Raw genomic sequence first — 26,860 nt, 5'->3', positions numbered from 1 at the left:
TTACAGATTGTCGAGCTTTCGGAGAACATTTCTCACCAGTAAATTTCCAATGACTTCTCTTTTTTTTTTTGTGGTTGTTTTTTTTTCCTGTAGTTTACATAAAGATCGCTGCAACGCGCAATGAATAGATGTAATTGCTCATAGAAACATCACATAAAAACCCGATTGTTCTGCAGCATCGCAAGATTTAATTTCACCATAATTTTTGTCAATTTTTGGGCAGAGCGTACACTTATCAGGAACTGCGCTGTGAGCGGTCTGTGCACGTGGCTTTCATTACTGCCATTTGTTAGAACATGTGAGTCCTAGCAGAAGTTTGGGAACGTGCAGGGAGGGAATAGGAGACCCTGCAGTCGTCTTTATAATATCCTCTCCATAATAGGATGATTGTAGATGCCCTTCACTATTTTTGGGTCCACATGTTGCGCCCAGGCTGACCACTGCGGGTAATAAATATCTGCATTCTTCATCAATTAATGATTCTGAAACATTCTTTCTTAGAACCTTGCACCTGATTCTTTATTGCAGTTGCCCATTTTTAGTTTTTGGTGTTATTTGTTTTTTTTTTTGCCTGTTTTTCATTTGCACCTCATTTTTCTTTTGATTTACTATTTTTTTTAAAGTTTTATTTTATGTGTTTGTTTACTTTTTAATGTTCTTCACTGTGGATGGGGTTTGGCATTTCCATATTTTTTCAGACTTTCATCAGTTGCAACTTTTTAAAAAGTCACAAAAGAATGCCATAAATGTATTCCGGTAGTGATTTTAATGTACGCCTGGATTTGTTTTGTGTTTAGTTTTGCAACATTTTATCGGAACTTGTGACTTTTTGAGCTTAAAAAAGTCGCAGAAAAGGTTAAAGCATGTTTTTATTTTGTGCAAAATTTATGAACCTCCGTGCACAAGTTTGAAGAATTTGGCACAAAACAACAAAAAAAAAGTGAATTTAAAAACTGCAAATGCTGAATGGACCCTATGAGTTTTAGTTTCTTTATTTTTTTCTTTCTGCAACAATCAAGTGCTTTCCATGCGACCTCTGCAGCCAATCACTAACTTTAGTGACTGCTGTGGCCAATGATTGGCTGCAGCAGTTATTTGTATCTGTGGCACGTTGAATAAGCAAAGGCTGGCAGGGATTAGCGGAGCATCAGCACTGGAGCGACACTGGAGGAGGGGCTGTTTTAACCAATCAGTAATATTTGCTCTAATTCTATTTATTTTTATTTCCTATTGCTAATTCATTTCCTAAATAATGGGAAGTCCCCTTTACCATAGAATACAGTTGGAGAAAGAACCCCAGTTGTCTGCCTCCCCTCACCTCTCTGTTGACTGCCTCCCCCCGCCTCACTGTTGTCTGCCTCCCCCCGCCTCACTGTTGTCTGCCTCCCCCCGCCTCACTGTTGTCTGCCTTCCTGCCTCGCTGTTGATTGCCTCGCTGTTGTCTGCCCCCCTGCCTCGCTGTTGTCTGCCCCCCTGCCTCGCTGTTGTCTGCCCCCCTGCCTCGCTGTTGTCTGCCCCCCTGCCTCGCTGTTGTCTGCCCCCCTGCCTCGCTGTTGTCTGCCCCCCTGCCTCGCTGTTGTCTGCCCCCCTGCCTCGCTGTTGTCTGCCCCCCTGCCTCGCTGTTGTCTGCCCCCCTGCCTCGCTGTTGTCTGCCCCCCTGCCTCGCTGTTGTCTGCCCCCCTGCCTCGCTGTTGTCTGCCCCCCTGCCTCGCTGTTGTCTGCCCCCCTGCCTCGCTGTTGTCTGCCCCCCTGCCTCGCTGTTGTCTGCCCCCCTGCCTCGCTGTTGTCTGCCCCCCTGCCTCGCTGTTGTCTGCCCCCCTGCCTCGCTGTTGTCTGCCCCCCTGCCTCGCTGTTGTCTGCCCCCCTGCCTCGCTGTTGTCTGCCCCCCTGCCTCGCTGTTGTCTGCCCCCCTGCCTCGCTGTTGTCTGCCCCCCTGCCTCGCTGTTGTCTGCCCCCCTGCCTCGCTGTTGTCTGCCCCCCTCACTCGCTGTTGTCTGCCCCCCTCACTCGCTGTTGTCTGCCCTCCTCACTCGCTGTTGTCTGCCCCCCTCACTCGCTGTTGTCTGCCCCCCTCACTCGCTGTTGTCTGCCCCCCTCACTCGCTGTTGTCTGCCCCCCTCACTCGCTGTTGTCTGCCCCCCTCACTCGCTGTTGTCTGCCCCCCTCACTCGCTGTTGTCTGCCCCCCTCACTCGCTGTTGTCTGCCCCCCTCACTCGCTGTTGTCTGCCCCCTCACTCGCTGTTGTCTGCCCCCCTCACTCGCTGTTGTCTGCCCCCCTCACTCGCTGTTGTCTGCCCCCCTGCCTCGCTGTTGTCTGCCCCCCTGCCTCGCTGTTGTCTGCCCCCCTGCCTCGCTGTTGTCTGCCCCCCTGCCTCGCTGTTGTCTGCCCCCCTGCCTCGCTGTTGTCTGCCCCCCTGCCTCGCTGTTGTCTGCCCCCCTGCCTCGCTGTTGTCTGCCCCCCTGCCTCGCTGTTGTCTGCCCCCCTGCCTCGCTGTTGTCTGCCCCCCTGCCTCGCTGTTGTCTGCCCCCCTGCCTCGCTGTTGTCTGCCCCCCTGCCTCGCTGTTGTCTGCCCCCCTGCCTCGCTGTTGTCTGCCCCCCTGCCTCGCTGTTGTCTGCCCCCCTGCCTCGCTGTTGATTGCCCCCCCCCGCCTCGCTGTTGATTGCCCCCCCCGCCTCGCTGTTGATTGTCCCCCCGCCTCGCTGTTGATTGTCCCCCCGCCTCGCTGTTGATTGCCGTCCCCCCGCCTCGCTGTTGATTGCCACCTGCCTCCCTGTACCTCCCTCTAGATCATCCGCCACATTTCTGCACTGCTGTAACTATATATCTCACTGGTAAATTAATGGCATGGAAATGATGGACACTGTTGTTGAATATACGAACCATATTATTTCCCAGTTTGGTCACTTTTGTAATCCTATTCCAATGTATACCTGGGAATGCAGAGTATACATCTACAGTGGCCATTGCTCTGTATACATACATAATTATTCTCCAGACTTAGGAAGCTATGGCGTCCAGGTTACAGTGAACTATAAAGAACGTATTCACCATTTCTTCATACTTACATGGATATATGTTCTTCTGCACAGGAAGGTTTCTTTCCCTGTATGCCAGGCCAGGTGTTTCAGTTCAGGAGCTGCCAGTTTAGGTCTTTTGGCACCACATGAGTAAATAGTTGGCACAGACCTTTTTTTAAAAAAATATATATATATATATCCTAGAGGATTTTTTGGATTGAATTTGTTCTTTACGTATATTGTAGCACATTGTGACTGGTATTGAAGGCTGAGTTTCAATACTAAATGCAGCCTATGAGTTGTAGAGTGGTGCTGCTTCTAGAAAGAAAAGAACTTAATCTAATGACAGCGTAACGTTATTGAAGTGCTGTGTTTTATTCATAGGACTTCTTGACCGACCTGGTGATGTCAGAGGTGGACCGGTGCGGTGACCACGATGTCTTAATCTTCAGGGAAAATACACTCGCCACTAAAGCCATCGAGGAGTATCTGAAATTGGTGGGACAGAAATACCTGCACGATGCTCTCGGTAAGTGTCGGCATATTGCGATGCCTGTCTGCTGCTTTATAGTGTTTTTATTTTTTTTTTTGCTCTCCATCTATTCTTCACGTTGTGTTTTTGTATCTGCCATTTCCTCTCTCAGGGGAGTTTATCAAGGCTCTGTATGAGTCAGACGAGAACTGCGAGGTGGATCCCAGTAAATGTTCGTCTAGCGAGCTCCATGAGCATCAGAGCAACCTAAAGATGTGTTGCGAGCTGGCTTTCTGTAAAATCATCAATTCCTACTGGTAAGTAACCCAACGAGTCCAACGTGCTAGAGGAAGACCATGGTGTGTACATCTCCTCCTGTGCCCTAATGAGGAAATGTGATGTGTGGAGGACCGGTCTGATCTCCTGACTCGCCTTATACTTCTACTCCCCATAATATAACCGTTCTGGAGCCCTTTTTTTCTTAGAACTCTGCATTGTATTGTTCCTCTGTTATTCCCCTTCGAAATGTATGAATAAAGTGACAATTGGGTGTTACCTTTCCCATTTTCAAAGGTGTGTGTCCCCATACACCTTTATACTGATTGGACTCCCAATTGATAATAGCCAATTTAGAGGAATAATTGAAAAGCCACAACACAGAGTTATGGGAAAAAGATCTAGAATTTTTCATGAGAAATGCAATTTTTTGTTTTACTAAATTAGGAGACCAGACAGGGCCTTTTTAAATGGTTTTTCTGTTCTTTTGTAAGCTCATGATCAATGGTCAGCCATACACCTTCTGTAGCTGGTGACCCAAGGCTCGTTTTGGCTGACATCTCTTCCTTTTGATCCATCTATTGATCCATCAAATGTTCTCAATGGGCGCAGGGGAGTTAGCCTCATCGGCATGTCACCCCTGAAAACTAAAGGATCGGGTCTTAAAATTCTGCATGACCAATCCTTGCTTTTCCTGTAAGATTGTCTACCGGTCCTGCCAAAGTTGGCCAGTTCAACCTAATAAATAAACCTGGGCCGATTAGATAGAAATAAAACCCCCTCCTGATCTAGCCAAGCAAACTAGAGGAGATTTTTGTTCAGACGAGGCTAAACATTGCTTCTCAAGAGCAATATCATCTTGAGGAACCCCTGCCGTTCACTAATCCCTACTTCATAATCCCCTTGTGACAGGCATATGTAAGATAATATCCTTGGGTTATTATGCTGTTTGATGGGTGTTAAATGACCGACCATATACAAGTGATCATTTATGGCCCATTCACACAAGGCTGACTAAATTGTATTGGGTCAGAATGATGGTTAAAGGGCCTCATTTAGGAAGCTTTGCTCCATATGGTGCGACAGTTATAAGAAAAGAAAGACAAACAAAGTACTTTTTACCCTTCTCATCTATAGCGGGAAACTTCCTTTAAATGGAATATGTCAGCAGGAATTAGCTATGTAATCTGAGAGCAGCATGATAAGGGACAGAGACCCTAATTCCAGCGATGTAGCAGTTAGTTTACTATGTGCAGCAGTTGTGATAGAATCCATGTTTTCTCTGCTGCAGATCTAGCAGAGCTCGAAATGCTGAGCCCTGTATAACCCCGCCTACACCTCTGATTGGCTGCTTTCTGTTTACAGTGTGGGGGCGTGGCTGGACCAGGAGGGGCGAGACACCTAGTCCTGTAGTGTTAATCTCCTGATAAAACACTACAGAAACAGCAAAACACAGACTAGGAAGTGACACATCGCTGGAATCAGGGTCTCAGCCCCTACACCATGCAGTTCTCTGATTACATAGCAAAAACCTGTTGAAAGATTCCCTTTTCAAATATATTATATAATTATTCCATAGACGCGCCTTTATTGCTATATTCCAGTGGGCTCTCATGGCCAGCAGCTACTCGTACCTACAAGGCTCTATAACGAGATTATATCAATCTTCCATTGGTAAAGAGAATAAAATAAATATGACTGCTTCTCTTTAAATGTCCACTCCATGAGCAATGCAGTGTGTTCAGCGGGGTTAGGTAAATTCGGAAACTGTCTGCAGGCTGTCAGAGATTTTTGGAAAATGTAGCCTCATAACAGATGGCGTAACACAGGTAGCCCGAAAATGTCAAGAACATAGCGGACCTATTGAAAGAAAAAAATGCTAGTTTGAGCACGTGCCAAGCTCCGTCACATTGTCACAGCACCACGTTATAATGGTGGCAATGCCTTTTATGTCGGGCTGAATGCGGCCTTTGTTTCCCCGCACAATGATTGGATGTGTTTACATCACACAGAACTCCTTGTGTAACTGTGCACTTTCTGTGGTTGCTGCATAAACCCAAAGGACAAATATAACCTATTTATTAATATTATTCGCCCCTTCCAGTTACACCGATGGATTATTAGTCCAAAATTAAATGTCATCTGTTTATATGAGCTGCAGAGAATGGCGTCACAACCAGCGATCTGCAGAGTGAATCCGACCATTCTAGATGTTGTATTGGAGCTGCTGCAGCCGTTATAGTTCATGTGGGTTTCATCTTCTCACATTGCATTTCTTCCGTTTTGTTACAGCGTTTTTCCCAGGGAGCTGAAAGAAGTCTTTGCATCTTGGAAGCAACAATGTATCAATAGGGGCAAGCAAGATATCAGCGAGCGGCTGATCAGCGCCTCCCTGTTCCTCCGGTTCCTCTGCCCATCAATCATGTCCCCCAGCCTGTTTGGCCTGATGCAGGAATATCCTGATGATCGCACTTCCCGGACTTTGACACTCATAGCCAAGGTGATCCAGAACCTTGCCAACTTTGCAAAGTAAGTGATGACCATAAACGGTTCCCAACCACTATTAATCACTTTCTGCCATAATTCTTCTCTTTAGAGCATACGTGTGGCCTGTGGGTCAAACCTGGCCCCCGACACCAGAACCACCACCCCTATGTGGGGCCATTATTCTGTATGGAGGACTATGTTGGGCCCATTATACTGTATGGAGGACTATGTGGGTCAATTATACTGTATGGAGGACTATGTGGGGCCATTATTCTGTATGGAGGACTATGTTGGGTCCATTATACTGTATGGAGGCCTATGTGGGGCTCATTATACTGTATGGAGGCCTATGTGGGGCTCATTATACTGTATGGAGGACTATGTGGGGTCCATTATACTGTATGGAGGACTATGTGGGGCCCATTATTCTGTATGGAGGACTATGTGAGGCCCATTATACTGTATGGAGGACTATGTGAGGCCCATTATACTGTATGGAGGACTATGTGAGGCCCATTATACTGTATGGATGACTATGTGAGGCCTATTATACTGTATGGAGGACTATGTGGGGCCCATTATTCTGTATGGAGGACTATATGGGGCCCAATATTCTGTATGGAGGACTGTGTGGGGCCCATTATTCTGTATGGAGGATTGTGTGGGCCCCAATATTCTGTATGGAGGACTGTGTGGGGCCCATTATTCTGTATGGAGGATTGTGTGGGCCCCAATATTCTGTATGGAGGACTGTGTGGGGCCCATTATTCTGTATGGAGGATTGTGTGGGCCCCAATATTCTGTATGAAAGACTGGTGCCCGTTCCAAGGTTTTCATTTTGGCCCTCTGTGTGTTTGAGTTTGACATCCATGCTTTAGAGCAGGGGTGTCAAACACGCGGCCCCTCCGGCTGCTTCTTGAGGCCTGCAGGCACATAGACCCGGTAACGATCGCGGCTCTCTCCAGCAGCCGCCGACATCAGCGCTATAATGCAGTGTATTGCCGCGCAGAGACCGGCTCTCTGCACAGCAATACCAGTGTCAGCCGCCGGCCTATCAGAGCCCAGCAGCTGACATCTGCGTCCCAGCGCAGCGGCGTATGACGTCACTGCCATGTGCAGATGTCAGCTGCTGGCCTCTCATAGGCCGGCGGCTGACACTGGTATTGCTGTGCAGAGAGCCGGCACTGCATTACAGCGCTTGATGTTGCCAGCTGCTGGAGAGAGCCGCGATAGTTACGGGGTCTATGTGCCTGCGGGCCACAGGTGCAGAAAGGACGCCGAGGGAACGGAGGACAGGTGAGAATCTTTCTTTTTTTTTTTTTTTTTTTTTCTCCGTCATGTGAAATACACCACAGGGGACCTGTGCTCAGTATGGGGGGGACGGGGACCCTGAGTGCTGTATGGGAGGACAGGGACCCTGAGCGCAGTATTGGGGGGATGGGGACCCTGTGTGCAGTATTGGGGGGACGGGGACCCTGTGTGCAGTATTGGGGGGACGGGGACCCTGTGCGCAGTATTGGGGGGACGGGGACCCTATGCGCAGTATTGGGGGACGGGGACCCTGTGCGCAGTATTGGGGGGACGGGGACCCTGTGCTCAGCATTGGGGGGATGGGGACCCTGTGCGCAGTGTTGGGGGGACGGGGACCTGGATGGGGGACATGTCTGCAAGATAAGAACCAGGATGGGGGACCATGTCTGCAATATGGGGGACCATGTCTGCAATATGGGGGACCTGGATGGAAGACCATGTCTGCAATATGGGGGACCATGTCTGCAATATAGGGGACCTGGATGGGAGACCATGTCTGCAATATGGGGGACCTGGATGGAAGACCATGTCTGCAATATGGGGACCATGTCTGCAATATGGGGACCATGTCTGCAATATGGGGGACCTGGATGGGAGACCATGTCTGCAATATGGGGGACCATGTCTGCAATATGGGGGACCATGTCTGCAATATGGGGGACCATGTCTGCAATATAGGGGACCTGGATGGGAGACCATGTCTGCAATATGGGGGACCTGGATGGAAGACCATGTCTGCAATATGGGGACCATGTCTGCAATATGGGGACCATGTCTGCAATATGGGGGACCTGGATGGGAGACCATGTCTGCAATATGGGGGACCATGTCTGCAATATGGGGGACCATGTCTGCAATATGGGGGACCTGGAGGGGGAGACCATGTCTGCAATATGGGGGACCTGGAGGGGGAGACTATGTCTGCAAGATGAGGACCAGTTCAAAAGGTGTATAGAAAATAAAATGGTATCAGTAAAAATGTCACTTTGTCATGCAAATAATATGGCCCCCCAAATTAAATGTTTTTCCGTGTGCAGCCGATAACGCCAGCTGAGTTTGAGACCCCTGCTTTAGAGATTGTCATTTCTGCATGTGTCCTTAATGCACTTGGAGCTCGAGACATTATTTTACTGATAATTGTTAGTGTGTCACGTTTTCCATTCCTTTTAAGCACTTGTAAGGTCTTTTATGCCTACGATGAATACAAACAGTATGTGCATCACAAAGGGAAGGTTCCCATGTAGAGGATTTGCTGCAGGGATATCCGGAGTGGCTGATCTTGTGGATTTTAGTGCAGATTTGCTGCTTCCCTGGCACTTTTGTGGTAATGCTACCTGGTCCGGCCTCCTTCATTGACATGATATTATGTGATCACTGTTGCCTATAATTGGCTGCAGTGCTGACTTATGATGACACGTCATCATTGGAATGGGGGGGGGATCAGAGAAGCTTTGCCATGGGAGCACTAGGAGCGTTGAATACATTGAGTTTTTTTATTGTAGGTTACATTCCCAAGGGGCGATACAGCAAATTTATCATTGTGGATTTATGTGCAGAAAATACGCTGCAGTACCGGCATTGTGAATGAGATCTCCAAAAATCTGATGTACATGGTACAAAAAATATTTGCAGCATAAATTGACCAATGCTGTGTTTATGAAATCTGCAGCATCTCAATTTATACTGCTGATACCCTTAAAGAAGCACTCCTCCTCCTTCCATCAAAGTTTTTATCCTCTTAATATATTGCAATCATCATTTTATACAGCACTGTGTACTTACATTTGCTCATTTTGCCTTTCTACCCAGCTAATTCTTCTCTTTTCTCTGCTCTATGTAGAAACAGGAAGTTTCTTGTCCTTGCAAAAATGATTCCCCTTTTCAACTCCTGACCCCGCTGCTCCCTCATCCCCCCTGCCAGGGACTCTTGCAGTGACTTATGACTTGTGCAGAGAAAATTGACCTCCTGTTTCTACATAGAGCTTAGAAGGATTCAGCTAGTCAGTTTTTAATCACATGATGTCATAGGCTCAATGGGAAAGAGAAGAATTATCTGGGTAGAAAGGCAAAATGAGCAATTGTAAGTACACCGTGCCATATAATATGATAATTTCAATATATTAAGAGGATAAAAACTTTGATGAGAGTGCCTCTTTAAGTATTTTAACCTTTACAATATAAAAGGCGACATATGCTGCTCACACACACCATTTTTTGACATGATATCCACAGTAGTAAACATCATTGCTAAAAATTAAAGAAAATGTCAATTCAGCTCACTACTCCATTATTAGGAAAAAGTATCCCAGGAAACTTCCAGAGTAGCCAATCTGTGGTGTGGGCATGATGCATGGATTATGGTCTGGCTTCCAGGTCAGATAGCTAAAAAATATTTTAAGAGAGAATATTCCCTAGCCCCAGCAAAAAGGTAGTTAAACTTTTAATAACCGAGGATAAAAACATTGGTGGAATGTGCATATATTAAAAAAAAATGTACAATGCTGACGCGTTTCAGGTAAAGAAAAAAAAAAAAACCTTTATCAGAGGTTTTTTCTTTACCCGAAACGCGTAAGTATTCTAGTTTTATTTTAATATGTGCACATTCCACCAATGTTTTTATCCTCTAGTATTAAAGGCTAAGTTTTAATTACATTTCTGCTAGTGCTAGAGAATAGACTATTTTTGAGCAAATATCATTGCGGGTATTTCATACTCTTAATAAACTTGCAGATTTGGAGATTGTTGCAAATGAAAAAATTTTCATGCTACTCAAAGAAGAAAGTCTATGCATAAAATTTCCGCAGCATTTGGATGAAATTTGTTCACATTTCATCCATTTTGACTTTGCTGCTCCTGTTATAAATTTTGCATTAAGTTCCCTACATGTGATCCTGCCTGAAGTGAGTGTCCTGTCCTACGTCAGCATTTAGACAGCCACTCTCTACATGACGTCGTGCAGCCTTCGGGCCGTCTGTGTATCCACCTGCGATGTTCCCGTGCTGCCTGCGGTGATCCCAGGTCATGTATGCAGGAAAGTAATGGGGGCACCTGTATGTGCCTGATTGATGTGGCTGTTGTAACATGTAATGACAGGCAGTAGACAAAAATCCCCCACGTGCTGCCACATCGCACATAATGACCTTGCAAACTGCAGTCCGTATTATTACCTTTAGTGTCGTCTCTCTTTTTAACCAGATTTGGCAATAAGGAAGAATACATGGCTTTCATGAACGACTTCTTGGAGCACGAGTGGGGTGGTATGAAACGTTTTCTCCAAGAAATCTCCAACCCAGATACCATCTCGAACACGCCGGGATTTGAAGGTTACATCGACCTTGGCCGGGAGCTCTCGGTGCTGCACGGCCTCCTGTGGGAAGTGGTGTCTCAGCTCGATAAGGTAAAATGCACACAGGACCGGGGGGCCTTTTCGCCTGGAAAATGTCTAGTTTAGTTTTTATTTATATTGGCCAGAAATCTCTTATCTTAATGGAGGTTTAGATTTTCTGCATAAGGCGCTGTAGGATAACCGGCAGCGCCTCGTTCTCTACTGATCGCTGATGATTCAGCCGGACCTGAAATGTCATTACCGTCTGATAAAGTGGATTTTCCGTTTAGTGGATGAAATTAGACTATATGATATGGTTTTCTGTCCACTGATCCCATAACGCTGGACTGTGAGAGTGTATTTAGTCACCATAGAGCTGTTTTATCCTCCATCGGAGTTGTGGTGTGGTAGATGGGTCACTTTGCACCCATACTTTTCCATGAGTAACACATCCCATCATCCAGGTGCAGATGCTGGTGATTATAGCGTTCTGTGATTACGCCACACAACGTTTACTGGATCATCTTCTAACATGAAAGCCAAACCCGTCATTACACCGATTACATTGGTGACTCTGACATGACACAGACTTGGTTGACAAAGAAAATTGCCCTGGATGAAAAATTAGCCCAAATAGTCCGTTCACATGGAAGCATGATGTTCCTCTTTAGCTTTACCCATGGCAGTCTCCCCACACGCTATCACCTACAGGATTTTTAATCTTTCTCTATCAAGCCAAATCATTGCCGCAGCACTCAAGAAAGCTCTGTTCATAAGCAAATGAATAGGCACAAAAAAATCATCCTTTTTTCTTGTGCCCATTTTATATATTTATGTATTTTTTCTACTAGAGGTTTCTAGAGCACCGATATGTGATTTTTTTTTTTCACCCCAGTCAATTTTTGCGGTGGATTTTCTGTACCCTGGACGAAAAAGTTGTCTCGTGACCATAACCTGAAAATGTCCCACAAGGACCTCCTCTGTCAATGTGTTCCCCTCTATAACCTGAAGTGGAGAGACACTAACAAGCAGCGCTCCTCAATACAGATGCCTTGTAATAGTAAATTTCCTTTCCCACTTCTGCTGAAATATTTCGCAAAATCAGCTCTCGCCCGGGACCCAGACCTGCTACATTCAGCTCCCTTTTAAATGTGTTGTCCATGATAAGACAAACCTGAACCATGGCCATACACGTTAGCAAGCAGTCGGCACAAATATCTTTCGGCTGACTGCAATATCTTCCGTTCCATACACAGGAGCTCTGCTGTGTTCTCGATGAAAGGGTCGCTGCCAGAATCACTTGGCAGCGGCTTTAGCTTTCCGCTTAACAAAAGAATTGAAAGATTGAATTCCAGCCGCCTGATCTTTATGTCTTTCCGATATAATCTGTCATGGCAGATTCTGGAGGCCTCCCCATCATCTATATTAGATGGCTGGTAGCATTGATCTGCTTTTATCTAATGTGTACAGGGCATTTAAAGTGGCTCTGTTTATCATCTCAGATGGCAGATGTGTCTTCCTACAGAATAGAAGAAGCAATTTTGGGAAATTGAGTGTTCAGTGTATGGAAATGAATAATGTAGAAAAGCTGCTGCAAAGATGCATTATATTAAGTGGCATGTAAAAGTTTGGGCACCCCTGGTCAAAATTACTTATTATTGTGAACAGTTAAGCAAGTTGAAGTTGAAATGATCTCTAAAAGCCCTAAAGTTAAAGATGACACATGTCCTTTGTATTTTAGGCAAAAAATTAAAAAATATTGTCATTTTTTTGCATTTAAAAAATTACAAAAAGAAAAATGGGCCGATGCGAAAGTTTGGGGCACCTTTGGAGATTTGTGTGCTCAGATAACTTTGACCAAGATTTCAGACCTTAATTATCCTGTTAGGGTTATGGCTTGTTCACTATCATCGTTAGGAAGGGCCAGGTGATGCTAATTTCCCAGCGTTATAAAAACCCAGCCTCCTCTAACCTTGTGCCAAATACAGCAGCCATGGGTTTTTCTAAGCAGCTGCCTAGCACTCTGAAAATGGTGGAGGCCCACTAAGCAGAAGAAGGCTTTAAGAAGATAGCAAAGCGTTTTCAAGTTGCCCTTTCCTCAGTTTGAAATGTTATTAAGAAATGGCAGTCAACAGGCGCAGTGGAGGTCAAGATAAGGCATGGAAGACTAAGCAAAATGTCAGTGAGAGCTGCTCATAGGATTGAGAACCCCTGCTTGACTGCAAAAGACCTTCAGAAAGATTTAGCAGACTCTGGAGTTATGGTACATTGTTCTATTCTACTGTTCAGAAACACCTGCACAAATATGGCCTTCATGGAAGAGTCATCAGAAGAAAACCTCTCCTGCATCCTCACAATAAAATTCAGTGTCAGAAGTATGCGAAAGAAGATCGAAACAAGTCCTGTGGACCGATGAGGTTAAAATAGAACTCTTTGGCCACAATGATCAAAGGTATGTGTGGAGAAAAAAGGGCACAGAATTTCAGGAAAAGAACATCTCGCCAACCATTAAGCATGGGGGTGGATCAATCATGCTTTGGGGTTGTGTTGCAGCCAATAGCACAGGGAACATTTCATGGGTAGAGGGAAGAATGGATTCAATGAAATTTCAAGAAATTCCTGATGCAAACAAAACACCATCTGTAAAAGAGCTGAAGTTGAAAAGAGGATGGCTTCTACAAATGGATAATGATCCTAAACACACATCAAAATCCACAATCGGCTGCCTCAAAAGGCCCAAGCTGGAGGTTTTACAATGGCCCTCACAGTCCCCTGATCTGTGGCTAGACCTCAAAATAGTGCATGCAAGACGACCCAGGAATCTCACAGTACTGGAAGAATTTTCCAAGGAAGAATGGAAGAAAATCCCTCAAATAAGCATTAAAAGACTCTTGTCTGGCTACAAAAAGCGTTTACAAGCCCTGATACTTGGAAAAGGGTGTGCTACTAGGTACTAACCATGCAGGGTGCCCAAACTTTTGCATCGGCCAATTTTCCCTTTTTTGTAAATGTAAAAAATGACCATATATACTCTTTTTTTTTTTCTTGCTTAAAAAATAAAGGAAATGTGTCATCTTTAACTTTAGGCCTTTTAGAGATCATGTAATCTTCAGCTTGCTTAACTGTTCACAATAACAGTAATTTTGACCAGGGGTGCCCAAACTTTTACATACAGTTATATGAAAAAGTTTGGGCACCCCTATTAATCTTAAGCTTAATGTTTTATAAAAATTGGTGTTTTTGCAACAGCTATTTCAGTTTGATATATCTAATAACTGTTGGACACAGTAATGTTTCTGCCTTGAAAAGAGGTTTATTGTACTAACAGAAAATGTGCAATCTGCATTCAAACAAAATTTGACAGGTGCATAAGTATGGGCACCCTTATCATTTTCTTGTTTTAAATACTCCTACCTACTTTTTACTGACTTACTAAAGCACTCTTTTTGGTTTTGTAACCTCATTGAGCTTTGAACTTCATAGCCAGGTGTATGCAATCATGAGAAAAGCTATTAAAGTGGCCACTTGCAAGTTGTTCTCCTGTTTGAATCTCCTCTGAAGAGTGGCATCATGGGCTCCTCAAAACAACTGTCAAATGATCTGAAAACAAAGATTATTCAACATAGTTGTTCAGGGGAAGGATACAAAAAGCTGTCTCAGAGATTTAACCTGTCAGTTTCCACTGTGAGGAACATAGTAAGGAAATGGAAGAACACAGGGACAGTTCTTGTTAAGGCCAGAAGTGGCAGGCCAAGAAAAACGTCAGAAAGGCAGAGAAGAAGAATGGTGAGATCAGTCAAGGACAATCCTCAGACCACCTCCAGAGAGCTGCAGCATCAACTTGCTGCAGATGGTGTCACTGTGCATCGGTCAACTATACAACGCACTTTGCACAAGGAGAAGCTGTATGGGAGAGTGATGCGAAAGAAGCCGTTTCTGCAAGCACGCCACAAACAGAGTCGGCTGAGGTATGCAAAAGCACATTTGGAGAAGCCAATTTCTTTTTGGAAGAAGGTCCTGTGGACTGATGAAACCAAGATTGAGTTGTTTGGTCATACAAAAAGGCGTTATGCATGGCGGCAAAAAAACACAGCATTCCAAGAAAAACACTTGCTACCCACAGTAAAATTTGGTGGAGGTTCCATCATGCTTTGGGGCTGTGTGGCCAATGCCGGCACCGGGAATCTTGTTAAAGTTGAGGGACGCATGGATTCCACTCAGTATCAGCAGATTCTTGACAATAATGTTCAAGAATCAGTGATAAAGTTGAAGTTACGCAGGGGATGGATCTTTCAGCAAGACAATGATCCAAAACACCGCTCCAAATCTACTCAGGCATTCATGCAGAGGAACAATTACAATGTTCTGGAATGGCCATCCCAGTCCCCAGACCTGAATATCATTGAACATCTGTGGGATCATTTGAAGAGGGCTGTCCATGCTCGGCGACCATCAAACTTAACTGAACTGGAATTGTTTTGTAAAGAGGAATGGTCAAAAATACCTTCATCCAGGATCCAGGAACTCATTAAAAGCTACAGGAAGCGACTAGAGGCTGTTATTTTTGCAAAAGGAGGATCTACTAAATATTAATGTCACTTTTCTGGTGAGGTGCCCATACTTATGCACCTGTCAAATTTTGTTTGAATGCAGATTGCACATTTTCTGTTAGTACAATAAACCTCATTTCAAGGCAGAAACATTACTGTGTCCAACAGTTATTACATATATCAAACTGAAATAGCTGTTGCAAAAACACCAATTTTTATAAAACAATAAGCTTAAGATTAATAGGGATGCCCAAACTTTTTCATATAACTGTACTACTGTATATGTTATAGATCTCATGTGAATACCATAAAAATGAGTCCTAAAGATATATTCTCTTAAATGATGCCATCTCTCTCAGCACTTACTGGTAAGTTGGCTTGTTAAGTGAGCGTGATGATTTCTGCTTTTCTTCCAATGGGTTACTATGTATTCTGTCTTCTGACTTGCGGTTTTGTCGCTAGCTGTGTTGTGATGTCTGATACCCCCTCATATTTCACCGATTGTGCCCCTCTTCCCGCCACGATCAGCCAATCTCACATACAGTATCTCCATGGCCTATTGACATCATCCATCAGTAACAGACTGACTACCACACCTGGCTGATCCCTTAGAGAAGTCATCCTCCCCTTAACACCGTGAACCTTTCTGTCCTTCCTCCTGTCACTAGAATGGACGCATGCCCCCACTCTCTAACCCAGAGGCCCATGTAACTTCTGGACCCCGTGCCACCTTCCCCTCGTCTCTCCTGGCATTTTTGTAGTCCGTTAGCTTTGCATGTCTGTTTTGAGTTGGAATGGCTATAGTTTTAGCTATGTTAAGCATGAATTAATTATTTTCCTTCTGGATTTGAGCAGTCCTAATTTCTTCTCTATTTCCTTTTCTCCCTTGCCCTCTCCTCCCCCGATGCCTGGCTACACCCCGTCTCCTCCATCCGTCACATCGTGGTTGATAATATGGCTCTCCGCTCATGCCATGCGCTCACATATTCATATGAACAAACAAACAAATACAACACCTGCCCTCCGAACCCCTCCTGGCCTTCCTCCCCGTCACAATGGCGGACGTTGCCACGCATGTTGTCCAATCAGGGTGAAAATTCCTTCCTACAGGCCACCGTGGAAAAGCTGGGACCGCTACCACGTATCCTTACGGACATCACCAAATCATTGACCAATCCCACTCCCATCCAGCAACAGTTACGACGATTCAGTGAGCACAGCTCCTCTCCGAATGTAAGTGGCAGCCTCTCTTCAGGCCTCCAGAAAATCTTTGAGGACCCTGCAGACAGGTGAGCAGCATATAGTCAATGTGTATTATCCTTGGATTATTCTTGGTGTGGTCTATACAATATGTTCAGATGTAATGCAAATTATTTTCATTTGTGCTGAATAGTCAGCAAAAGTGCCAAAATTTGTTGTGTGTGATGTAGTGATCCAATCTGGGCAGCTCAAGTCTACATGCTTTCCACCAGTCTTTCCATGCTTTCCAATAGAAAACTGTTCAGTGGTCTCTTAATTTTTGCCAGAGCTGTACATGAGGTCCCCTGCTCAAGACTAAGGATGGTTTCACACATCCATGTTTCGGGATCTGAGTACTGGCCTCAGGTATCCTGACCAGAACTCGACAGCCTCATAGGCATTGATTGGGGTGTTGAGTTCGGGTCACAAGACCCACAGCCAGTCCGGACATTGCAGTTCATACTTGGATCTTGAAAGACTGTTCCCACACGTTACATAGCTTTTGGCCAATCTGCTATCTCTCCTGACCCAAGAATTGGTGGAGGAAGGTTGACCTTGATGGACCTAGGTCTTTTTTCAACCTATGTAACCCCTATACACATGTACGCTTAGCTTGGCCGAGCATGCGTATTTTTCAGTAAGACAAGATGAGTAAGCTGCTGACAGATTTCTCAAGAACCAGAGGATCAGTCAGTTGAAATCTATCTGCACCATCTTTAACGCCATCAGAGATTATCATACACATTAGATGTTTGGTTAAAAATGGTGTTTTGTCCAATATGTAATAATTGTGTGTGGCCATCCAAGGGCTCTGGCAGACAACTTCATGGCTACATGTAATGCTACGTTTCTCCTCTAGTGGTCTCTATAGGTAAAATGAGCATCTGATGATTATTAAAGGGGTTGTCCACTACTAGGACAACCACTTCTCAATCTGAATGTTTGCCCCCGTTAAAATAAAAAAACTTAGTCACCTCCCATGCTGGCGCTGTTCCATACGGAACAGCACTCCTGTTCTCAGGGTTCACGTGACATTATGTCACGCAAGCCCTGCGCTCAATCAGCTCCGCCTTCACTGTCCTCGCTTTTGGACGTATCAAACATCAACAGGAAATCTGGGCCGCGGCTGCTCTCTAACTTCCTCTTGATATTCGATTTGTCCGAAGGCGGACACAGTGACTGCAGTGCTGATTTAGTGTTTTAGCGGTATCAGCAGTCATGTTCCCGGGGCTCACTTCAAATTATGTCAAGTGATCCCTGTGCCCCGGGAACATGACTGCTGATACCGCTAAAATGGCGCCTGCACTGGAGGTGAGTATAACTGTTTTTATTTTAACGCAGGAAAACATTCAGGGTGAGAAAGGGTTGTCTGCGTAGTGGACAACTCCTTTAAATTAACAGCTACTCTTATATTAAAGGGATTGTCTTCGATGGAGTGACTCCTTTTACAGTTTTTAAAAAAAAAAATCTCCAAATGGCATCTCTCACTTTCCTAAAACATGCTTGTATCTTCAGTATCCAGCACTATCGCCCCATATTAGACACTGTGCAGGCTTCTAACTTTGGCCCCTGTGTGCACCAGGTGGCTGAACCGTTAAAGGAATTCTCTGGGGCAATCAGTCGCCGTTATCAGGATTTTATTAATATGCATCAGTGACAACTGACGTAACTTTGATGTGACCGTTCCTGTGCTGGACTACGGTCCTTTCCTGTAATACTTTTAGGCATTAATTACATTGAGTCTTCATAATCAGGGCTAAACATTTAGTTTGGTTACATTAGCTGAGGAGGGCAGCGATCCCAGAAATGTCATTATGTGAGTTCTTACCTGGTAATTTGCCGCGGCTTCTGATGTCTAATTAGAGGTTATTTTTGTACAGTGACCTTCTGAAGCTGAAGTCTCCAGCCATTGAAAATGCAGATAACTACTTCAGGGGGAAAACATTGCTTCTTGTGCAGCAAGCATCAACACAAAGCATGTCTTATTCTGACAAAGATGAGAGGGACAATGTGCTCCCCAATGGGCGTAGCGTGTCCCTGATGGACCTGCAGGACTCTACAGTCAATACCAGCGAGCGTTCCTCTGTCGTTCAAGAGCCACCATTGCGTTTAACTGGCAGCCAGTTGTCTATTGCACATGTAGCCACCATCAAGCAATTACGGGATAACCAGAACACGCCACAAAGTGCTCCACAAGTTCGTAGACCCCTGCACCCAGCCTTGAGTCAGCAGAGCAGCTTGCAGCCCCTATCTTTCCAAAACCCTGTGTACCACCTCAACAACCCTCCGCCAACCATGCCCAAAGCATCTGTGGACTCTAGTCTTGAAAACCTAAGCACTGCCAGTTCTCGAAGCCAGAGCAACAGTGAGGAATTCATCCTCAGCGGACCAAGCAACAGCAGTATGGAAGACTTCACCAAAAGGAGTACCCAAAGTGAGGACTTCAGCAGGCGGCACACCATGCCGGAAAGACCCATTCCTATAGCACTGCCAAGACAGAACAGCACAGGGCAAGCCCAGATCCGAAAGACCGACCAGGCGGCTCTTGGTGCTCGAGCCAAGGCCCCACAGTCTCTGCCACACAGTGCCTCCTTACGTAGCACAGGCAGCATGTCGGGCATTTCTGCCACACTACTCGCTGAGCCTGTGCAGAATGGAAACCGGTCAAGACAGCAGTCAACTTCGTCCCGTGAGAGCCCTGTACCCAAACTACGAGCCGTTCACCGCCAGCAGACGCAGCAGGTAAGGGAGTGGGCATCTATCACCGGCACGTGCCCTGTTCACTCGTCTATCTGATCTCTTCAGCTTTATATACTTAAAAGAGGTTTTCTGCTTTGGACAATCGCTACTACAAAGGGTCCTGCTGGGACCCCAATGATGTATTAGTCAATGGGAAACCCGGAAGTAAAGGTTTAGTTTCCCTGCAGCCCCCACTACCACATTCAGATCAATGGTTGTCAGGAGGGGTCCTAAGGAGCGAGAGACGGTCTCTGTAACCCCACTCCACTCTTAGAGATGAGGTTCCTTATCAATCTACTATTACATGGGTTATCCAGTTTATATGGCCTATTTATTTCATACATATTTTTTGGAAATTTTAAGTTAATAGACAGGGGTCCTCTGTTCGGTATCCTCATCTCTTGGCCAGTACGGAAAGGAGTTACCTAGAGGAGTCATCACTGGAGAACCTGACTTAGCCTTCATTACATGGATAATTGATCTGAAGGGGCAATGTGTAATACTCAATTTCCCCTGTAGGAGTGCTGCAGGGAAATATAAATACAAACTGGATAACCTATGTAATAGTAGACTGATAAGGAACCTCATCTCTAAGAGTGGAGTGGAGTTACAGAGACCTACTCATGTACTTGCAGCCTCATGAATCTAGTGCAGGCTGCTTCGGAGGTCTGCCCTGGCTCAGGAGGCGATGCTTCTCCATCCGGAAGTCACAGGGCTCTGTCACTGCCTAATTGCTGTATATTGCTTCTCAGGAAGTTGGGTGGGTGAAGGCTTTCGGGTGCAGAGAAGATAATAATAGACCTGTAATATACTGTGAGCTTTATCAATTTATGGAAATAACTAACATTTGCATAACTCAAATAAAATAAGACTTTGTTGCTGCAGAGCCCTTTAAAGCAGCAGCGGTAACTTGTATACAGTGTGATTCAGTCTGCCGGCACAATGCTGCCTCCTTGTGGCTGTTAGTTGTAAAGTCATGTTCGTGAACAATATGAAAACGTGCACATGTCGGAAAACCATGCTGATATTGAATGTGTTTAGATGCTGAATGGACTCTCTGATTCCATCAGTTTAAAGCAAAAGAGTGGCTGATGCACTAAAATAGTGCTTTTATTTCCACTTATTTATTCACTGCACTGGTATATAAGGAGAATTCTCTGTTTCCTTATACCTGTCATTTTTTGTTCTTTAGGTACAGTCACCTGTGGAGTCTGCAACCATGTCCCCGGTGGAGAGGACCGCCGCGTGGGTGCTGAATAATGGCCAGTATGAAGATGAGGAAGAGGAAACTGCGGACCAAAGTAATAAAGAAGCAAAACCTGCAGAGAAGGTGAGTGCACAGATAAATGGATGGCAGGAGGTTTGCCTTTCTGTCCATTGTCTATGGATATGAGCCTCTCTGCACCGATGGCGTAAAGTAATTCTTTATTACGTCCATTATTAATATAGTCTAGAATTGTATTATCTACTCATTTGTCAGTCAATATTAGGCAACATCGAAAGATCGTACATGCAGTTGTAAAGTCATTTGTGGTTGTAAAACTAAACCACTTCCCCAATCAGGAGTGACCAACCGGCATATTATAAAGTTATTTTAAGAACTGACGTAAAATAAGTCCAATCTGTATCTTCAAATAAGTAACAAATAATATTGCACTCTGTGACGCTATAGCATGCAAACATGAAATATATGAAATTGGAATTGCATTATTGCCCTAGAAAATAGAAAAAAATGAAGATACTTAGCACATCATTTGGCCAATTCTTGTATGCCCAGCAGCCGGGTTTTAATTAAAGCAGGATCCTACTTACCCATATATATATGTAGGTGATCAGCCCAGAAGAGAAATCACATTAGGATAGGTCCCCAGCAAAGAAGATCGCCTTGCCGTGGCTGCTGGGCATACATGAATTGGCCAATTTATACACTAAGTATCTTCATTTTTTCTGTTTTGTAGAGCAGAAATTGAATTCCAATTTCATATATTTCATGTTTACGTGCTATAGCGCTACATAGTGCTACTTTATTTGTTAGTTATATATGGAGATGGCTATTCTTAATATGCACCTGTTCTGTTTGGAAGTGACAATCGGTCTTTGATAATTGTATCTTCAAGTGACACAGAATGGACTTTTGTGTCCCCAGTAACTTGCTCTGCTTTGCTTCCCAGTATGAGCAAGAGATTGCCAAACTAAAGGAGAAGTTGAAGGTTTCAAGCCGTCGCCTGGAGGAATATGAGAGGCGGCTCCTGGTGCAGGAGCAACAGATGCAGAAGCTACTAATGGAATACAAATCTAGGCTAGAGGACAGCGAGGATCGACTGCGGCGTCAGCAGGAGGAGAAGGACAGCCAAATGAAAAGTGTCATCAGCAGGTGAGGTTCAGACAAGAGGCTCTAGCTTCTCCTTATCTCTGCATGTAGGCCACGTCTCACGTCACTTATGTTCTTTCCTTCCAGGCTGATCGCCGTGGAAGAGGAACTGAAAAAAGATCATGCGGAGATGCAGGCTGTCATCGATGCAAAGCAGAAAATCATCGATGCACAGGTATGTGGTTTCCCCCGCCGAGCACCTTACTGCACTTATTCTGACTTCACGTATATGGAAAGGTGAAAAGAAACAGCTAAAACATAGTTATTTACCTCTCCTTGTTGGATTTCGCTTTCCAAGGCTGCGAGAAAAATCAGACCTTTTATGTTAAAACCTGTTGCCTTATTTTTATTAAATCATCCTTTATTCCTAGATGCTAATTAGGTACTCAGTGCACCTTCTCATGTACATGTCATTCGCCCCTGTCGTACTTGATTGACAGCACCTGCCAACTCTGCTTCCACTGAAATCTTGAACGTGCGTCAAGTACTGGCGCAGAACAGGTTGCACAACGACTCCAAGGATAAAAGCTGATCAGCTCATGCTAGAACTCTTACAAACGGCGCATGCGCAAGATTTCTGCAGAAGCCAGCACTGTCAATCAAGCATTACAGCAGCCTCCACTGCCCCAAATCTCGTGCATGCTCCATTCGTAAAAGTGTGGCACGGATCAGGCTGTTCTGCTTGTGCACCAGTACTCTTATGAAGGGTTTATACATGACATTTCAGTGCCAGGAAGAGCAGTCAGGGGTAAAATAGAATTGAAAACAAAGTGTTTTGACTTTCCGTGCAAGTCCCCACTATTTAAAGGGATGCAGTTTTCCTTTACTATCTTGATGGAAAGGATCCTTAGCAGAGGGCAGCACCAGTTAGGTAACCAGTTTGGCCGCTTACATGTTTAAATCCAGCAACAGCTGGAAAGCCGAAGTTCACCTAATCCTCCTCTGTATGACGATACCTTCCGTTTTTAGGTCAGCTGATTATTTCTGGCCGAAATGTTGGCGAGATGATAATTCTAAAACCCTCTGTGAATGTAAGGTTTTATTCAGTGCCACGTTCAATGTAAGCAGGGGTGTAGATATGGGGAGGGGGTGGGGAAAAGGGCATGTTCCCCAAGGGTGAGAAAAAGAGACATAGTGCTAAAAGCAGAAAACCAATCCTTTAACCCAGGTAAAAGAAAGTCTAGCTATGGCTCAGCGTTTGAGGGCTGGTCGAGCCAGTATAAAAATCACTTCCCTGTATAGATGTCCGTGTCCTTTGTGAACCTCACACCATCTGTCTTGTGTCATTATATGGCGTCGGCAAAGCTTCCAGTGTGGGGTTCCGGTTTCCTTCCTCGCCAAGGAAAAAATAAAATAAAATAACCACTGACTTTCTCTCTCATATTAGTCTCATCACAACTGTGTTAAATTACAGGTCATTAATGGGAGTGTAACGCAAACAGGCAAGTAAAAGACGTGCGCATAATAGCTAAGCAGTGTCCCCAGACATGGCCGGTGCCTGACCTCCTACACATTCCAGCTCCTTCTCTCTTCAGGGTTCTCATTGAGCCCTGACCCTATAGCTATAATAGACGTATACAGACTACATCCCTCACACACCACGTTACATTCCCATAATTGCTTGCTCCATTCATACATTTAGTGCAGGCAGCCACTTTAAGGGTTATGGCTCATTTAGGGCACCGCAGGGGGTGATAAGCAGGGGCCGGAGCTGGGCGGTAACGTTGTCAACATTTTACTCCTTCCATTATAGAGTCAGTCCAATATTAGTCCTGTTAGCAAAGAAAACCTCTCCTGGTTTATTCTTGCCTTACTATAAGATCGTTGGATCCATTGTCTTCATAGAGGTCTTGTCTTTTGGTAGTTTCACCATTCCCAAGCTTTGAAGTTTAAAGGGGTATTCCCATCTCCAAGATCCTATCCCAATATGTAGTAAGTGTAATAAACATAATATTAGCAAATACCTCCAATTAGAAATGTAGTATAGTTCTTCTGATGCACTGTCTCTTTCCTCATGTGCAGGCATTGTAGGACCTTAGGTATCCATGGTTATGACCACTCATATGGTGACAGTTAGTTAGCTTTTAGTGGTCGTAACTATGGATACCTAAGGTCCTGCAATGCCCTGCACATGAGGAAAGAGACAGTAAATCAGAAGAACTATACTACATTTCTAATTGGAGGTATTTGCTAATATTATTATTATTACACCTAATACATATTAGGATAGGATCTTGGGATGGGAATATCCCTTTTAAGCTTCATTTATCTTCTTCAAATCATCTTTCCATGTTACAAACCTCTTATAGTAGGATAAGCTAAAATATTAGAAAAAGAATACCGCCATCTTGCAGTCAACACTATTATTCAGGCATTTTAAAGGGCCCCTCACTGTTATAATCACCAGTATCAAGCCCGTTGGCTATCCCAAGTTATGAGCCAATACACCTTAGATAGCTGTCATCCAAAAACTTGCTTGACTGACCGCTATCTCGCCCGACGCCCCCATGGGTGTGCACTTTCAGTTTAGCTGAGCATGCTTGTTTTTCTCAATACGGACATGGAAATATGCTGCTGCTAGAAACCCCTGGCATCGACAACTTATCTCCCTCGGGAACAAAAGGATCGGGCGTTGGCGTTCAACATGCCCAAACTTTTATTAACTCTGAAACATCTGTTGGGGAAGAGTTGGGAGGCCATAATTCTCATTAGATGGTGTCCATTCCAGCCGAAATCAGCAGGTCCATCCCACGATAATTGAATGTTTATGGGGGCCTAGATCAGCGTGGTATTGGGAGCTATCAGGATGGTTCACAACTCCATGGACTAGGACATTTATTGTGCACCATCTACTGCAGAGATCACGTTTCTTGTAGTACAGACCTCTTCTACTCTGTATGTTTCTGTGTATTCTCCAGTCCTGTATCTACTAGGTTATATTGATAGTCGTGTAGAAAGCAATATTCAATCCGGTGCCTTCTTAATCTACAATGGAGTCCGCCTTAAATGTGTGCAGGTGTAAGGATGGTATGTTACCGAGCCCCGCAGGCTTATAGCCCCCATTTCCCTTCCCACACCCTCTGAGCTGGAATGGGGTTGGAGCAGTGCATTTTTGGTCCTTTATGTTTGTTTTTTTTATTGTTTTTTTTCTGATTTATTTTGAGCAAACCTTCACTACCTTCCCATCACCCACGCTCAGAACAACCTTTCAGTTCCAGCTTCTGGCTGCTTCACTCCTATGTCGCTGTGTCTCCTCCGCTGCCGGCGAAACAAGCCATCCGTTACACTGTCTCCTGTTAGGTTCTGTGTCCTCCTTGTAGACCCCTGAATGATTGCGTCCATTCACAGCATATTTTCTTCTTTGCAAAATGAAACATTCAATGCACATCTCCGTTTAAGTATTACAATTAGTAATTTTGGAACATTAACGCCTTATTCGTAGCCCTAGCGCAATCCTAGTGCTGTCCTGTAAGGTCGGGGATCCCCTTTATTAAGTACTTTTTCAGGGAATCCTAAAAAGTTAGGTGGAGATGTCCTGATCTGGGTCCTCTCTACAACTCTGGAGGACTCATCATGTCCATGCGTTACACAGATATCCTATTGATTTATCAATAGGCACTGTGCAATGTCTCATTTTCCATGTGGTGGCGCTGCAGCGGAATTGAATGCCACCTGCCGGCCTCCACCACTTAATCTCTGGAGATCAAACCAGATGGATACCCTGAGGTTACCATATTTATTGGGAATGTCTCCTCTCCATTCTTAACAGTGTGCACCATGACCCCATTGTCCCAGCAGGGACCCCAATTGTATCGGACATTTGTGACATATTCGATCGATATGCCATAAAGGTCCCAGGTGAGACCCATTCCGACGATTTCTGCTGATGAACAAGCTTTCGGTTACGTCCAATAAACCTATCGGAACAGAATGATTGATAATACGATCATACTGTCCCTACAGAGATCATACTGTCCCTACAGAGATCATACTGACCCTATTTACATAGGCGACCTCCTGCCAACAACAATAATATTAGAGGATGCCCACTGCAGCAATGGTAGCGGCACTCTGTGCACATTAATGGGCTACTAGATTCACCAACAGTGGAGCGAGGCTAGAACATAACTGCAGAATATAGGTACACATCTGTTTTCAATGTCTTCCAGTTAGTAGGTTGTTTCCGCCTGGTAGAAGTGCTAAAACATACCAAGAGTCTGGCTTCTAATAATGGAGACAGTCCATACTCCTAATGATGGAGACAGTCCGTATGACAACAGTATTTTAGGTGCTTGATGAAGGTTCCATTTTGCATAAAAGAAAGTAGTCAGGTCTGCCCGGTGCACTCCTCCGGAGAACATACATCTGCAATTTCTTACAAGGTGTCTGATCTGTTTTAGGAGAAGAGGATCATGTCGCTGGACGCAGCCAACACGCGCCTGATGAGTGCACTAACGCAAGTGAAGGAGCGCTATAGCTCACAAGTGCGGAACGGAATCTCTCCAACCAACCCCACCAAACTGTCCATAACCGAGAACGGAGAGTTCAAGAACAGCAGTTGCTAGTCTCCAGTCGGGACCTCCGTGCCATCTCTCCAATGCTGCTAAACCAAACGACTAGCGAGAGTCCATGGACGAGTGACGCCTAACTACGCCTTTTGCGGCTATGGATGGATTCCCGCCATAGCGCACTGTAAATACAGAGTGACTGCATTGTGTTCTGTACAGAAATTGATATGTAACATACCAAATGGAAATTAATAATATGTAGAAGATCTTTTTATATGTATAAAGAAAAAAAAAACACGAAAAAAATTACATATTTTTATTTGTGTTAGCTTACCACTTGTCAAGAGAAACAATCAGATAAAAGTGTAGTAGACAGAGCTGTATATATCACACCAATACCCACACACACACATCTGTCACTTGCCATAAATGTCTTTTTTTTTTTACCTAGTGTAAATGCCGCTGTTCTCCTGAATCCGGCGTTGTTTTTCTTTTGTTCCTGCACCTCTCCATCCTTAAGATATGGCCTCTTCTTTCCTGTATATAAATCTTGTCTTTTAGC

At 44.8% G+C, this 26,860-nt stretch overlaps 1 protein-coding gene across 8 annotated transcripts in view; it reads left to right on the top strand.

Annotated features, from left to right (window-relative positions):
* RASAL2 (RAS protein activator like 2) overlaps positions 1 to 26,624 on the top strand; it is a 296,425-nt gene extending 269,801 nt beyond the window's left edge. For 5 of the 8 annotated variants that reach the window (XM_073643346.1, XM_073643343.1, XM_073643350.1 and 2 more), the window contains 10 exons: positions 3,405 to 3,549; positions 3,665 to 3,809; positions 6,061 to 6,297; positions 10,762 to 10,963; positions 16,531 to 16,730; positions 18,561 to 19,422; positions 20,612 to 20,749; positions 21,591 to 21,793; positions 21,878 to 21,965; positions 26,191 to 26,624. In XM_073643346.1, coding sequence (XP_073499447.1) covers positions 3,405 to 3,549; positions 3,665 to 3,809; positions 6,061 to 6,297; positions 10,762 to 10,963; positions 16,531 to 16,730; positions 18,561 to 19,422; positions 20,612 to 20,749; positions 21,591 to 21,793; positions 21,878 to 21,965; positions 26,191 to 26,355 — 2,385 coding nt within the window. In that variant the 3' untranslated portion in view covers positions 26,356 to 26,624. Of the gene's footprint in view, positions 1 to 3,404; positions 3,550 to 3,664; positions 3,810 to 6,060; positions 6,298 to 10,761; positions 10,964 to 16,530; positions 16,731 to 18,560; positions 19,423 to 20,611; positions 20,750 to 21,590; positions 21,794 to 21,877; positions 21,966 to 23,204; positions 23,233 to 26,190 lie in introns of all 8 variants that reach the window. The other 3 variants (XM_073643347.1, XM_073643344.1, XM_073643345.1) reach the window with 2 other exon arrangements.
* Positions 26,625 to 26,860: the final 236 nt, after the last annotated feature.

The sequence above is a fragment of the Phyllobates terribilis genome, unplaced genomic scaffold, assembly GCF_046119375.1.
Source record: "Phyllobates terribilis strain yellow unplaced genomic scaffold, ASM4611937v1 Scaffold_8__6_contigs__length_399053987, whole genome shotgun sequence".
NCBI classification, from domain to species: Eukaryota; Metazoa; Chordata; class Amphibia; order Anura; family Dendrobatidae; genus Phyllobates; species Phyllobates terribilis.
The sequence above is the reverse complement of the archived record's forward strand: the minus strand, read 5'-3'. Positions and strand labels throughout refer to the sequence as shown.